The sequence below is a fragment of the Poecilia latipinna genome, unplaced genomic scaffold (genome assembly GCF_001443285.1).
Source record: "Poecilia latipinna isolate Pla-1442-1.1 unplaced genomic scaffold, P_latipinna-1.0 Scaffold1680, whole genome shotgun sequence".
Classification (NCBI taxonomy): Eukaryota; Metazoa; Chordata; class Actinopteri; order Cyprinodontiformes; family Poeciliidae; genus Poecilia; species Poecilia latipinna.
This window is the reverse complement of record NW_015114296.1, coordinates 130,858-145,543: the sequence shown is the minus strand read 5'-3', so window position 1 is coordinate 145,543 and position 14,686 is coordinate 130,858. Positions and strand designations below refer to the sequence as shown.

The 14,686-nt window shown below is 38.7% G+C and overlaps 1 protein-coding gene across 5 annotated transcripts; it reads left to right on the top strand.

Moving 5' to 3' along the window:
• Positions 1–877: 877 nt before the first annotated feature.
• prom2 (prominin 2) lies at positions 878–14,499 on the top strand. Of its 5 annotated transcripts, XM_015060042.1 has the most exons (25): positions 879–1,114; positions 1,232–1,266; positions 2,067–2,417; positions 3,509–3,573; positions 5,065–5,270; positions 5,459–5,579; positions 6,420–6,483; positions 6,570–6,659; positions 8,678–8,874; positions 9,496–9,570; positions 9,838–9,901; positions 9,981–10,137; positions 10,230–10,382; positions 10,458–10,581; positions 11,158–11,246; positions 11,698–11,782; positions 11,880–12,023; positions 12,106–12,174; positions 12,271–12,360; positions 12,466–12,519; positions 12,626–12,706; positions 13,787–13,855; positions 13,943–14,032; positions 14,125–14,237; positions 14,315–14,499. In XM_015060042.1, exons 3-25 carry the CDS (start codon positions 2,162–2,164, stop codon positions 14,364–14,366), a joined length of 2,508 nt encoding a protein of 835 aa, XP_014915528.1. In that variant the 5' UTR covers positions 879–1,114; positions 1,232–1,266; positions 2,067–2,161; the 3' UTR covers positions 14,367–14,499. The 5 variants fall into 5 exon arrangements, 4 of the variants coding, with proteins under 4 accessions (XP_014915529.1, XP_014915528.1, XP_014915530.1 ...); XR_001428436.1 differs by lacking the exons at positions 14,125–14,237; positions 14,315–14,499 and having other exon boundaries at positions 878–1,114; positions 12,796–13,855; positions 13,943–13,958; XM_015060043.1 differs by lacking the exons at positions 13,943–14,032; positions 14,125–14,237; positions 14,315–14,499 and having other exon boundaries at positions 878–1,114; positions 12,796–13,876.
• The last annotated feature ends 187 nt before the right edge of the window (positions 14,500–14,686 follow it).

Here is a 14,686-nt window from a genome sequence, read left to right as displayed (position 1 = left end):
CTCTGAGATGCTATTTCAGAAGATTGATTTCGGCTCTGGGCACTGCCACAGCCACTCTTTGGTAGTGGCAGTGTCCACGTGCTAAAGCTTCAAGATAAACAGATTAAAGGATCAGCTTGTAATTGATGATACTGGGTTGAGGTTAACCAGTTATAGGTGATTAGCCAGTGTGCACATGATCAAAGAAAACAGAAACAGACAGACAATTCATCCACCGTTTTAAAGTTATGCAAACTTTTGCTGCCCCTTTTAATGTTTACTAGGCCCAACTCTAGCTCCACGGCAACAATTATTAACATTAGTCATAATCAGTAGAAAGGTCTGTTTCTGCAGGTTCTGTCTCATCACAGTTCCTTTCCTGAAACTCTTTAATCTGGGGTGTTGTTCAGACAGACTGGCATCTGTGGTCTTGTTTTGACATGCTTCACTGAGAAGTGGCGCTGAAAAGCTTCCATTTGGATACTTCTGATAAAATTTCTCAGCTGTTTCCAATAACCCCCAAGTGTTCCCTGAAATGTTCTTGCAGGATTCCTTGACATGCTTTGGATATTTTGTAACTCCCAATCCCGAGTGTATCCTCCTCGGCTTTCTTTCTCCACACATATCTAGTTGTGTGCCGTGTCATTTTGGCCGCTTTTCCCTCACAGATTTGACTTACTTTGCATGATCACGTGACTATAGAAGGGATTCTATTAGCTCTGGACGAAAATAAGTGACCTTGTTTGGAATCAGGTGTGGTCAGTGTGTATATATTTGTAATCTAAAAGAAACTATTCACACACACGCTTAATCCAGGATCTAGGAAACCGTTTCAGAAAGTTTGCCAATTACGTTCTTCATCTCTGTCCCCCACATGTTCCTTCTTCTGTTCCTGCCTCTCTTTCTCTGTGTTTGGTTTTTAGGACCCTCCCTTTCTCTCTCTTCTCCAATCCCTTTTCTCTCCCCTCCCTCCATCCTCTTTGTCAGAGCTGTGCACTCCAGCACACAGACAACTTCCCAACAAGAGCAGACCGTATCAGATTGCCTCTAATGCACTGAAATTCTCCCACTCCTCCCTCTGAAGAGCTCCGGATCAGGTGAACATAAGTACAACTTTGCTGTTCTGCTGAGTAAGGTGAGTTAGCTGAAAGGACATTACAAAATGTAACTTTTGCTGCTCTTCACAGTATCTTGTCTTCAAATCTATCCTGTTTACCACTTTGATCTTATCTTTTCCCTTTTTTTCCCGTAGTGGCCATGCTGTAATGACTTGTACCCAGTAACCAGGTAAGAACATTACATTTTTCTGTTTTCATCGCATTTCTTATTTTTTTATTTTTTTTTTTTGTTCACTGTTGCCGTATTTAGTTAAATGCCTAAAGGTAAAAGTTTCCTTTCTGATTCATGTTTTCCAGCCACCACCACATCATTAACAAAGTTAGCACTGTCTTAAAAATTGGGCTCTACTGAAAGCCTTTTTGTTGATTTATATCTTTTGAGAAGCCATATACAATCTTAAATGTCAAATGTTACACAAAAAAATAGTTTTAGTTTTGTTCAGATTTAGAAAAAAAAAAAAAAAGCAAATTTCTGCGTATTATTCCCTGTGTCAGGGTTTGAAGTGTTAAGAGAGCACACAGAAAGACAAAATATGACAAGCGTGGTTTGGGATAAACACAACTAATGCAGGTAACTAACTGCAGCTTATCTGCCTGTTTACCCTTTGGACACAGGTCTGTCAGGTTACAGTCATTTTCCTGACATTTCTTGGAACATTTAAAAGCCAACATCTACCACACTTCATTGTTTTAGAAGTCAAAACAATGAACTTCTAAAACATTTAAAAGTTCATTTATTTAACAGTTATAACTTCCTGTTTCCAAAATGTCACTGTCGTGGTTCTTCTTCTGAAAGACAACGTTGTTTATTTTCCCTGTCACTTCAGGGAAATTGTTTTATCATCTCTTTGTCTTTGTGTGACTCACTCTGTGGGTTTCAGTGATTCTTTTTTTTTTTTTCTCTAATAACTGGAGCTATTTTCTTCTCTGAGTGCAGCATTGTATTCAGTCTGTACTTCTTTTTTCCAGGTGCATAAAGGCGGTGCTTGCACCATGAGTTAATCACTCTGAAACTGTGACTTCTTCTTCCGATAAACATTTTCAATCTGGTTTAACCTGTGAAAATGCACCTATGTGAGAATATGTGGAGATGGCCATACAGCGGGGCAGTAGGAACGATGCTGCTGCTGCTGCTGCTGCTGGGAAGCATCTCGGCCCAGGGCGATTCTGCACAGCTCAGCTGTCCAGGTGCCGAAGTCACTCAGAACATCACCCAACCTCAGTACAACGGCGTATTAAACAAGAACACCGATGTGGTGTCTTTGGTGTCATTCGTCCACTCCTTTCTTTACACGGTCCAGCCTAACCCTTTTCCTGAACGTAAGTGAATCTGCTGTTGTCTTCTTGCTCCTCCAACTAAGAGTTTGCTTAGGACACACATAGATGTCCTGCTGCCAGCTTATGGACTAGCCACAATAAAATAGTCAGTTTTTATTGGTTTCCACTTGCTTGGGCAAGCTTTACCTATGGGCGGAGGAACTGGGACACCACATCAATCTCCTCACATAAACATCACAGAGGTAGTTAACCAGTAAGTAAATGGGATTTCTCGAAATTTGCCCAGTCAATCATTAACTTTTGTGTGCTGTCTTGACGTTAGATCTTTTGTTCCCTTGATCCTTCCAGGCCCTTGACATTTATTGAAGTTGCCCTGTAAAGCAGTCTCTGTTCCACTCATTCTTCCATATTGATTTCAGATAAGAGTCAAAAATCAGTCTGACAGTACAAGCTCATAGTTGACCCAATTGCTATTGATGTGTCGAGTACGATTTAAGCAAAAGCCACTTGCTGTTTAGAAAACCCAAAACCATACCAGTTAAACAAATGCGTAACAGAACACCGCCTTCCATCTGCCTGTGACAAAAAGCTAATTATTTCCTGACTTTTTCAAGTTTGTATGTGCCTCACTTTGATCACAATCCCCTGCACCGCAGGTTAGAAATGTATAAATGCGTGTACGTGGAAGAATAGGGGATTATATTTATAGCATGCTGCTTTCTGATGTCACACAGATGATAAATGAAACATACAAAGCTTGTTTGATCAGCACCTGCGCGTTTCTTCTCAGTTACCAGCACTGGCTTTTGTTGTCAACTAAATCCACAATACCAGGGTTTAGAGGTAACATTAATGACTGCCTTTGTATTGTGTTATCTCCCACTGAAGGCCGACCCGTCACCTAGTAACCACAAGATGTCGGTGTCAGATTTCCACTCATACAATGTGAAATTTTTAAGATGTTTTATAAAGGATAGGACACTCTGTTCCTGTGGCCAGGATTTTTATACAGAGCTGACCAGACTAGAGAGGCAGGAATCATGAAACATCAAATCAGTGTTCTTTGGAAATGCCTCACATTTATTCTTAAATTTCAGAAACACAAAGCCACTTTGTCTCTCATTTCTTCCCAGGCTTATTTCTGGAAATAATCAAGGATCCTCAGCAGGTCTGGTCAAACAAAGAGCTGATGACTGAAGTAAGTAAATGTGCTTGAATCTGAAATGTACACAATTTGGAAACTAAATATCTGACACGTCAACCTTTTTCTCATAAAGCGTATTTTGAATGAGAAATAGATTTCCATAATCTCATTTCATGCCAATGAGGCTATTGGCATGAAATTCACAGCAGTTGCTGGTAAATATCCAAGTAATGCCCACATGTGTTGAAATCAAAACAAGTCCATTAACTAAGTTATGATGTAGACTGGCACAGAGATTATGTACTGAACACTATAGTAGTAATAAGTAGTAAGTAAAAAAGCCTTTTTTTGTGAACTCGTGAGCTAAGCTCTTCAAGTGGGACTTAGACCCCCGTTTCTGCTTCAAATGTCTTGAAATCTTGAAGATTCCAGGAGTTTCTGCTATGCTATGTGAACTTTAGCTCTTTTAATAGATTTTCTATTGCATTCAAGTGAGGTACTGACTGGGGCATTCCAGAACTTCTTCTCCAGGGTTTAATTTTCTGTGTGTCTAGGATTATTGTCTTGGTGAAAAATCCACCATTGAAATGAAATTTTCACACCAGACTGTTCTAGGCTCCAGACTTCACTGTTTTTGGCTTGGTGTTTTTAGAGTGATGTGCAAACACATTCCTGGTCCGAACATTGAGTTTGCATTGAAACAGAGAGTTCAATTTTGGTCTAATTTGATCAGATTATGTTCTCTAACTAAGCATGTGATTCTTGCAGAGCTTTTCAATAAAGCAAACTTAAATTTTGCTTTTCCTTCAGCAGTTGAGTCTTAAGCAGTGGTGGATGGCAGATAGAAATCGAGTGCCTAACTTACTGTTGACGTGGAAAAATGTAACCTGCTAACTGCAGATCTTTCTGAGCTCTCTGTTAGGAGTCGTTGGCTCTGGAGAAACTTTTCTGAGTTTATGTTAGAAATCTAGTGAGGAGAACCTGGCCATGACTGGTTCAGACAGTTACATTAAATTATTTCCACTTACAGATTATGGCCTCAACATTGCTCACTAAAGCAGTTGGACATTTAGAAAGACTTTCATAAGCAAGACAGCATGTCAGTATGTTTTGCGTCATGAAATGTTGCACAAGTTAACTGCTTTTATTCACCATCACACACTTCTAGTAAAATGCTTTGGACATGAAATATCACAGTTTCTAGGCCATCAGTTAGGACCAAGCCATCTAACTTTAATTTGCTCTGAATGGGGTCAGGATTAGTTTCTAATTACTGACAGATTTCAGCTAGTTCCTTAGATTTTATGTCTTTTTCCAGTTTCTTTCTTCATGTGCTCAGTGTTTATTGGATTGTTGAGCTAAGAGTCTGTGACTGTTGAACATTGGAAAAAAGCCCGAATGCTCTGAAGACTGCTAAGACTGCCATCCTCATGGTTGTAATATGTCAAAACATTAAAGAGAGAACTTGTTTGTTGGTGTCTCACTGGGATCTGACATCATATGACGCCACAAAGACCTAATTATCGCATGTGCTTTTGCATTCAGATCCTCACGTATGAAGTGGGTTTCCTAGTGTGCATCGCCATTGGCATCTTGTACATTGTCCTGATGCCCATAATTGGTTTCTTCGTGGCTTGCTGTCGCTGCTGTGGCAACTGTGGGGGGAAGATGTACCAGAAGCAGACATCCTCCACCAACTCTCTCAGAAGAACTCTCTGCTTCAGCCTATTTGCAATCACAATCATTATCCTGTGAGTATGCGTGTGTGTGTGTATGTGTGTGTGTGTGTATGTGTGTGTGACATAATGAGAAGTTCATTCAAATGTGTGCAGCTCACTGCATGTGTGCGTCTCTTGGGTAAGCTGTCTATTCATTAAGCAAATTTATCTGTTTGTACATTCATGTGCTGTTTTTGAACTTTCTCTGTTTCTCATTGCAGTGCTGGTAACATTTGCATGTTCAGAAGCAACGAAGATCTTAAAGAGAGTGTGAACCAGAGTCCGTTGCAGCTTAGCAATGCATTAGGTGACATGCACAGCTTCCTGGTGTCTGTGCCACAAGTAAGTGAAAATATATGCAGGTCAAAGCGTTGACAGCTGGCAGTTTGGCAGTCGTTATCAGCTCATCTTTTTTTATTCAAACTGCTTTTAAACCATGAATGATACAGTTTTGCTTGGTCAAAAAAATTCCCATGGGGAAGTTCTGCCATTAATATTCAAGAAGCTGACATGTATTACACAGACATGTAAAAGTCTCCACACCCACTGATCAATGCTACTTTTTGTCTCATAACAAACAGACATTTACTATATTTTATTTCCTTTATGTTTATGTGGTAGATCAACACAAATAGTGATTATTATGAACTGAATGTAAAATGATACATATTTATCAGATTTTTTAATGAATAGTACTTCAGTTACTCCCATGCCAGTAATTGGAGTAATCACCCTTTGTCCACCATTGGACATCACCCATAGAGGAGCAACTGCAAATTAAGTATTTAACTTGTCGAGAAAGCTGATTCTTTTGACTCAGGAAGGGACAATACAAATGCACACCACACTTTTCAGATTTTCAACCGAAAGAAATTCAAACATTTTTATGTATTGTATTTCTTTCACTTCAAAATTATGCCTCTACCACATGAAATCCCACTAAATAGTACAATCGATCAACTTCAAGGCAATGTGGATTAAATTAAAAAAATATCCTTACATCTGTCAACTGAGTTAGATCCAGTTCTTTATTTTTGCAGTGTCAGTATGCTCATGTGAAGAGAACAGGGTGGTACCTGGCTTAGAGATATTATAAACTCATGTGATCTATTGGACTGCATATTACTGTTTAACCCATAAGTACGCACTTCAGCTGTTTAATTTTCCGTTGTTTGACTTCAGCAAGTGGATAATGTGGTGAATGAGAGCTACAGAACTGTGGAGGAGATCACCAGGAACTTAGACGGTAAGAACAGGGAACTGAAACGACTAAAACAGAGGAACCACTGTATTGCCTCAACTGTCACAAACTGAGTTGTTTGGGTGTTGCAGACATCGGACGCCAGTTGGGGGAGAAAATCCAGCAGCGCTTTAGAGGAACTCTTGACCCAGCTCTGCAGTCGGTCAAACTTCTACACAATGGTATGAGTTCCACGCCTGACCAGGTCTGGGCCATGAGCGCATGCAAATGCGTTCGGTCATTTGATATTTGCAAATGAACATCTCTGCTTCCTGCTCCACGTGGCGCTAAAATGTTTTTGTACATGCTGCGCATTTTACTTTTCTGATCAGACGTTTTAATCGGCAGTTTTAGGAATAAAAAGTTACATAATACAGAGCCAAGTACAGACAAGTCAGCTGCTCCCACTGAACTATAAACCGAGCAGTCAAGAAGGCTCCTGACTGAGCCTTTGTGTGGAATAGTTGTTTTGTTGTAGTTCGACAAAGAGGCGATTTCAGTGCAGAGTATACTTGATCTCATTGTACTGCTTCTGATTCCTATAACATTGAATGTTTGGGCTCTTTGGGAAGAAGAGCTTCCCAACGAGGACTTTGGGAACAACTTTGGGATGTCCTTCCCAAGGAAGAAGAGCTTTTTGGCTGTAACCACTTTACCACTTTAATGTGTAAAATGGTTACACATTAATGTTAATGTGTAACCACTTTAATGTGTGATTGCACATTAAAGTGGAAGCAATATTTCATATTTGCATCTTCTATGGCTGGAAGCTAAGGTGTCACCCTTCTTCTACGTCCTTAGTGACCGTAAAGTCTGCCTTATGGTTTTCAAGAAATAGAAACCTGATATGCAAGCATTCCTGTGCGTGGGCATTTTTTTTAATTATCAGATTTTATCCTCAGGTGTAAAACTGAACAACGTAATTGTAGAAGTTCTCATTGTAATTGTCATTGTAATTGCTGTTACGCTGGATTTGACAAAGCGGTCTGCAAGTACAGGGTTCAAGCCATTTACACAACTCATTGGAAAGTTTGTCACTTTTCTACAATAAGCTTAAATTTGCCTTTCCAAGCAAAATGTACATGATGTCATTTATTGACAGCTCTGGTAAATGTACATAAGGGCTGAAGGTAAATTCATCTTTGTTGCGGAAACTTAATCTCACACACTCAAAAAAAAATCAAACTTATTGTTTGAGTACATTTATTGACTGTGGGAAAGAAAATGTCTTTTTTTTTTCAGCTAAGATTTAATGTTTTAAGTTAATCTGAATACCTAGGAGAATTACTTTAGTAATTCTTGACTCCGTGGTTCCCTAAGGCATAAATATGACATTAAAAACCCATGAAACAAAAAAAGCCACTTTTCAAAGTAGGAAAAACAAGAGAACATACCATTACCAAGGGCAGATGTAAGCTGATCATAAGTTTTGAAGTGACTACAAGTGACTACTTGCCTAAACTTGCCCATATCTACATTGGGAACAAAAATAGAGAAAGTTTCCACACACATTGAGGAAGATGTGCTGGCCATTTTTCCCCTTCACCATTTTGTAGTTTTGTAGTTTCAGTCTTTTTCTATGCAGCTTCATTCAGGATGACAACAGGATGTCATTTCTTCTAAGAGTACAGTTTGATCAGAGGATCAGAACTAAAATGAACAAAATATTCCACCAAATCTTCAGAAAATAATGCAGTATTACAGTAAATTGTACATGAAACTTGAACATTTTGTGGCTATTTATCCTCATAATTCATAAAAATGCCTACAAACAAGAAAAAGTGACACCCAATGGTGTAAGTAAATGGGTATAAAGAAGACATAGGAAGGGACAATATGGTAATGAGAATTGCTGCTTAAGACGTTTGTACAACTAAAGCCAAGGGAGCTAAAAACAATCTCCAGAGCTCATGTATTTTATTGCTTTTACAAGTCTTTACCAGGAGTGCCACCTAACTGTGAACTGCTTTGTAGTTATTTGTTTTCCACGGTGACACCTTGTGTAGAAAACCCTTTATAGAAGTTACTAGAATTAATGAAAATGAGTTTCTAGATCAAAGCCTGTTAAAAACACAAAGGTCTGTAAAGAGTGTTTAAAATGATCACTGATTAGTGGCTTATTTGTGTGTGTGTGTGTGTGTGTACGTGTGTGTGTGCGTGTGTGTGTGTGTACTTTTTGTTTGTTTGTTTGAATGTGCAGATTGTTTGACCACCAATGACCAACTTGACAAGTTGAACTCATCACTAGCCCAACTGCAGTCCAGCATAGACCGTACTCAGGCCAACATCACCGTTGTCAGAAATCGGCTTACTCAGACGCTGTCCAGACCAGAATGCAAAGGATGTCACAACCTAACAGCAGACATGAAGAAACTAACGCTAAACATCACCATTTCTGTAAGTGCTGGTTTTCTGTAGCCTAAAATATAACATGAATCATTCTTGTCTGATTTATTTATTTTCCTGTTGAATGGATGAGTTCTGGGTTCCCAGAATGCCTGCCTGCACGACAAGGACACATGAGGCTCTGAACATCTAGTTCTGTTAGCTGAAGTGTTTTATGGAAGAGATGAGTCAGGGCTGATTGCTCAGTTTACATAATACTCAGATTCTGTCCCTAAGCATATTGTCATGAATAAAGAGGAGAAATGGTTTCTGCAGTCACACTATGTTTGACGCAGGCTGAGACACTCACCGGAATGATGACTCTTTCTGTGGATTTGTCTGAATGATGAATTTCTCCTCCTCCACTTTTTTCCCTCCTCCTAAAATATTCAATCTGTGTCATCTTCGATCATAAGTGTTAGGTCGATTTATTTAAGTTTAAGATATATTTTATTTTGAGAAGAAAATTAACACGTACAAAATTGATAGTACACTTTGAAAATCATTTGTTGATTGACCTTGCCGTTTCTTGGTAACTTTAGTCTTTTTTTTTTTTTTTTGCACTCTGCTGCCCTCCTCTGTTGGAAACTCTTCAGCAGCTTATGTGTGTGTTTTATTTTGCTTTTTTCACAGACTGCCAGCCTGAATAAGTTTCAGTCTGCAGTGAATGAAGTCATTAAAGCTGATCTACTGTCTGAAATAATTGAGGTCAGTGGGAACTGTAAACAAATAAAACAGATTTCAACTGAAAAATGATGATGTTATTATACATGCTTTCTGTGCCATAAAGAACTGGTTTGTTTAGTTTTTTTTTTTTTTTGGTGTAGATATGTTTAATTGTCAGTGTAAACAGTACTATTTTTATACAACAGTCAGCATCATTTCCTCTTCCAGTAAAGGGAAATGACACGGGTACCATCATCTGTCGTAGACGCATCAGAGCTATTTGTAGAAAACTTTTTTATAATTTTACAGGCGGAGAAGTTTTTCAACACCATTCCTGAGACGGTGACCAATGAAACTGAGACTTTAGTTAAAAGTGAGTGAATACTAAATTTATCTCCACAAATAAAAGCTGCATAATTACTAAAAACAAAATTTTGCCTTTGTATTTCTAGCCAGCAAAGACCAGCTGAGCAGCATAAAAAAACAGGTTATGCCGATTACCCAGGACCTCCCCCTTTCAGCTTTGGATGATGCGTCAAAGACTATAATCCAGCTCCAGAGTGACATTAACGCGTACTTCCCTGAAGAGAAAGCATTAGAGAATATTAGGTATAAACGATGGAAGTTCAATGTATGCAATAAATAAGAAAAAAAAGAAACAAAGCAAAACTTTCCAAATTACTGTAACATTATTTTGTTAGATGGAGTGTGTGTTTGGCCCTGTGCTTTGTGATCCTCCTGGTGGTGGTCTGCAACATCCTGGGTCTGATTGTAGGCCCTCTGGGTCTCTCTCCCAAGGTGAACCCCACCAACCGCTCCATGACCTCAAACTGTGGAGGCATCTTCCTCATGATGTGAGTGACGCTTGCTTGTCTACATTCATCTTTTTGGGAGCGTTTTTAAAGAGTTAAACCTGGATTTGATTACAGGAGCGCAGGGTTCAGCTTCCTGTTTTCCTGGCTGTTCATGATACTGGTGCTGGTGTTCTTCCTACTGGGTGGAAACACGTACACGCTGATTTGTCGACCATGGGACAATGGCCAGCTGCTGCAGGTAGAGATATACACAAATATATACATTTGAAATGCTTCATAATCCTTAAAGATCAAATCTGAATGCAAAATAAAAGCATAACTATTGATGACACAAAATCTTTTATATAAATATCTAGATATAAATGTTTTAACATGTGTCCATACCCTTTAGACTTTTTCTCATTTTTTTCATGTTAGAACCATCACTAGTGCATTTTCCTGGAGTTTCATGTGAAAGATCAACTCAAAGTAGTCTATATCAAAAGGTTGGCGCCCAGTTGTGAATCTCCTTGAATAGCTGCATCTCTTATTGGATCATTTTTATGATTCTAGTTGTTTTTTTGTTTTTTTTTCATATGCCAACAAAACACTGTGATAGCAAAGCGACCCAAACTATATTTCTTCTATTATACCGTACATTTGAAATGATTTGTTAGAATACAGTTTCTTTACATACCACTATTCCAAAAAAAAAAAAAAAATACAACCAAATAATTTCAAAGAAATATTTACCTTTTATACAGGCTTTTAAGGAATATGGAATATGCTTCTATGGATTAAAAGATTCCTGAGTCACTGTCTTTCCTGCTTACAGTTCATTGATACTCCAGGTTTATTCCCAAACTTCGAATTAGGCTCCACTTTTGGACTGAAGAGCAAACTCAACTTGTCCACTGTCTACAGGTATTCATCGCCACTTCAACTCTAATGCAAACCCTCATAAACCATCCATACACAGTTTATGCATCAGTGTTTAATAATGATAGCGTGAATAGTCAATGTGATACAGCAAAAGGCTAATGTCTGATTCATAGATTGCTATTCAGTGCTAAATTAAAGGGCTATTTCACTGTTCTTTAAACAACCTACACATCATTTGACCATCTCTGGTTCAAAATGTAAAATAACTTCAAAGTAAAATTTGTGATTTATGAAAGCTTTATTCACATTTTGGTATTAGAGTCAGATCAGATTAACCACCACTGATCACAGTGGTGATCAAACAAGTATCTACTTGTTTGGCTTGAGTGATACTGATACAACCGATACAATCACAGTTGTCTCAGTGTCTGGCCTTTAATTTGTCAAGACTATTTGTGTGGGCGAAGCTTATATTTGATGTCTGCCTTTCCAGAGACTGTCAGAAAAACCAACCTTTGTGGACGACGTTTCACTTGTATGAACTTATAGATCTTGGAAGCGCACTCAATGTGTCTACAGTGAGTTTTGTTGACGCTATCTCGTTTTAAGCATTTTTTTTTTTGCCCTTTTACTTGCATGTATTAAATATCTCCTCTAATGATCTCATGCTCACAGTACACAGCCCAGATCGACAAGGAGTTTGAGAATACAAATATCACTCTGTCTTCAGTCAATATCCTGAGCCCTGACATGATAAAGAAACTTGAAAACACCTCTTCCAAAGCTACAGATTTCAACATTACGGCTATCACGCAGCAGGTAAAGCTTATTCCCATGTAGAGTTGTTGTTATTATTATATGTATTTCTGTGCAACCGGTGACCCTTTACTTTCTCTGACAGATGGATGACATTTTAAGAATCAATTTGAATACAACAGCGGAAAAAGTTGATAACTTGAGTCTTCAACAAGTGAGTCTCGTCACATTAAGCCTAATTTATATTGAAAAATAAAAGTTTTGTTTCTTCCATTTCTAATGTTTATTCTAACTTTCTGTCCATTTCTAGCCGACCAGAATTAAAGATGAACTTCAAACTGAGACTCTGAAACTGAGGCAAATTCAAGCCGACATAGAGATGACCATCTTTCCTCAAGTGGTGAGTGCCGGGGTTCGTCTCTAATGATACCTGTTCGCGTTCTGCCACCCACTCGTGGGCATTTCGCTTGTATTAACGAGACGACCACTGCTTTCTGCGCCACAGATAAACCTCAAATCATCCATCAGGAACCTTCAGTCCTCTTCAGAAAAAATCAGCGTGAGTGCATTGACCAACATCTAGATCTGCAGAAAGCAGAAATCTTTCATTAATTCTCCTCTGCGCTTCATTCTTGGTTTCATTCGGTTCTCTCCGGCCCTTTCAGAGAACAGTGGGGGAGGTGCTGAGGAGCACTAAAGCAGCACAAGACTTTCTCAACACAAATACAACACAGATTGTAAAGACCGTGAGTAGAGCCGCGAGTCACATGAGTTTGAAGAAATGTGCTCCATGTGGTCTGTTAATGCCTGAGGTCATTTAGGAAGTGGGGAAGAGGAAAGTGGGAGGGCCATGGATTACTTATTATGGGTGTGTGGAGTGGAAACAGTGTGTTTGTTGGTTCCATATCCGCAGACCATTTGGTGTGCTGCTGAATTTATCTTGAGTTATCCACTTATGTTGTAGCAAAGCACTATTTATGTAGATTTTGTTCCTAACAGTATACATTTGAGCACTTTGGAATTTAGAAGTGTCTTTTGCACAGTTGCAGTAAAATCAGGATGGATGAGATACTTTTTGCCTTCAAGTGACCATCTTCTTTTTTATTTTTCCTCACCTTTTGATTGCCTGACCATCTCGGGCTGAAAGTTAAATGCTCAAACTACAGCCTGTTAGTGACCTCAAGTGGTCAAATACCATTTTGGTTCACCTGGTCTGGCATTCTGTGGTTAGTGACATCATTATGGAGTCATCACTGCAACAATTATTTATACATGTTTACATTTCTGGACATAATCATGCCTCAGAATAGTTCCAATATGTTTAAAATGGCATTTGACTGGCTAAGCTAGAGATCAAATTGTATATGTTATGCACAGAAAGGCAGTTATTTACTAAATGCTGCATAATTAATATGCCATCATATATGATGGTGGTGTAAATGTCCAGAAGTGTAATGTAGTTCAAATCAATCTCAGACCTAAAGTGGAACCAAATCTGGATCAGTCTAAGAACAGATTAACATTTATTGAAACCTTTGCCTTTGTTTATTGTTCATGATACACCCTTTAATCCAACATTTGTGTAGCGCTTCAAATTACTACTTAAATCATTTTTTTGCAACTTTTAAATGAAGAGCTTCATGTTGAATTTGTCATATTTAACCCCACAGGTACTTTTAATTTCTGAACAAAAGTCAAATCAGTCCTGTCGCTGAAAAAAAAGGGGCCATCTCACAGATTTTTATTAGAATTCATGTTATTTCTGTATTTTGGACAAGTAAAATTCATGGAGTCTAACCAATTTTTTTTTTCCCCCCAAATCCTAGGAAAGTAGGAGGTTTCTAAATTGCCAGCTGGATTACGTCAGTGCTTATACTGACTGGGCCAAGACTATGGTAAAAGAAACTCTTCAGATCTTTTATTGGCAAATGAATGCATTGTGTTTGTAAAGTGTTTTTTGAGCTGCGTTCAATTTCCCTCAGATCACCCAGCATGTCGGCCGCTGCGGGCCTGTTGCCGGGGTTGTAGACACCATTGACACTATCGCTTGTGATAACATGGTGGAGTCTTTGGTGAGGAGAACAAACTTCTTCCTAATTTATTCTTTATTCTTGAGACTACTTGTTATTTTCTAGTTTCTTAAATGTTTTTTTTTTTTTTTTAGAATGCGTTCTGGTTCAGTCTGGGCTGGTGCCTGGTGTTCTTCATTCCCAGTATTATACTTTCCATGAAGCTAGCAAAGTACTACAGGAGGATGAGATACTCTGATGTTTTTGAGTAAGTAGTGGGAAATGTGTAGGGGATTTGTGTGACTGAATCAGGCTGAATTTGCTTATTAATTTCTCTGTCTTCAGAAATCACATCGTTATGAACCACATCCCTCGGGCTCAGATGAAAATCACCTGAGGATGGGACGGCACGTGCGTGGGGCAGATTTAAAGGTCTGCAGGCACAAGTGTTGTGTTTGAGAAAATCAAAGCACATGGGACACCACAGCACAGATGTGGCACATTGTCACTTGGGTAAAACAACTGAAAAAGAAAGAGTTAGAACTAACATATCTACTTGAATATTTTGTAAGTTTTGGTTTTTACTATAGCGTGGAGAGGGAAACCTGACCACAGTGTGGTACATTTCATATAGCCCGTGTTTCCCTTTTAAAGCCATCTAGAGGGATTCTGATGATATACGAGAACCTCAAAGAATGTTGTTTTTTTTTATTTCCT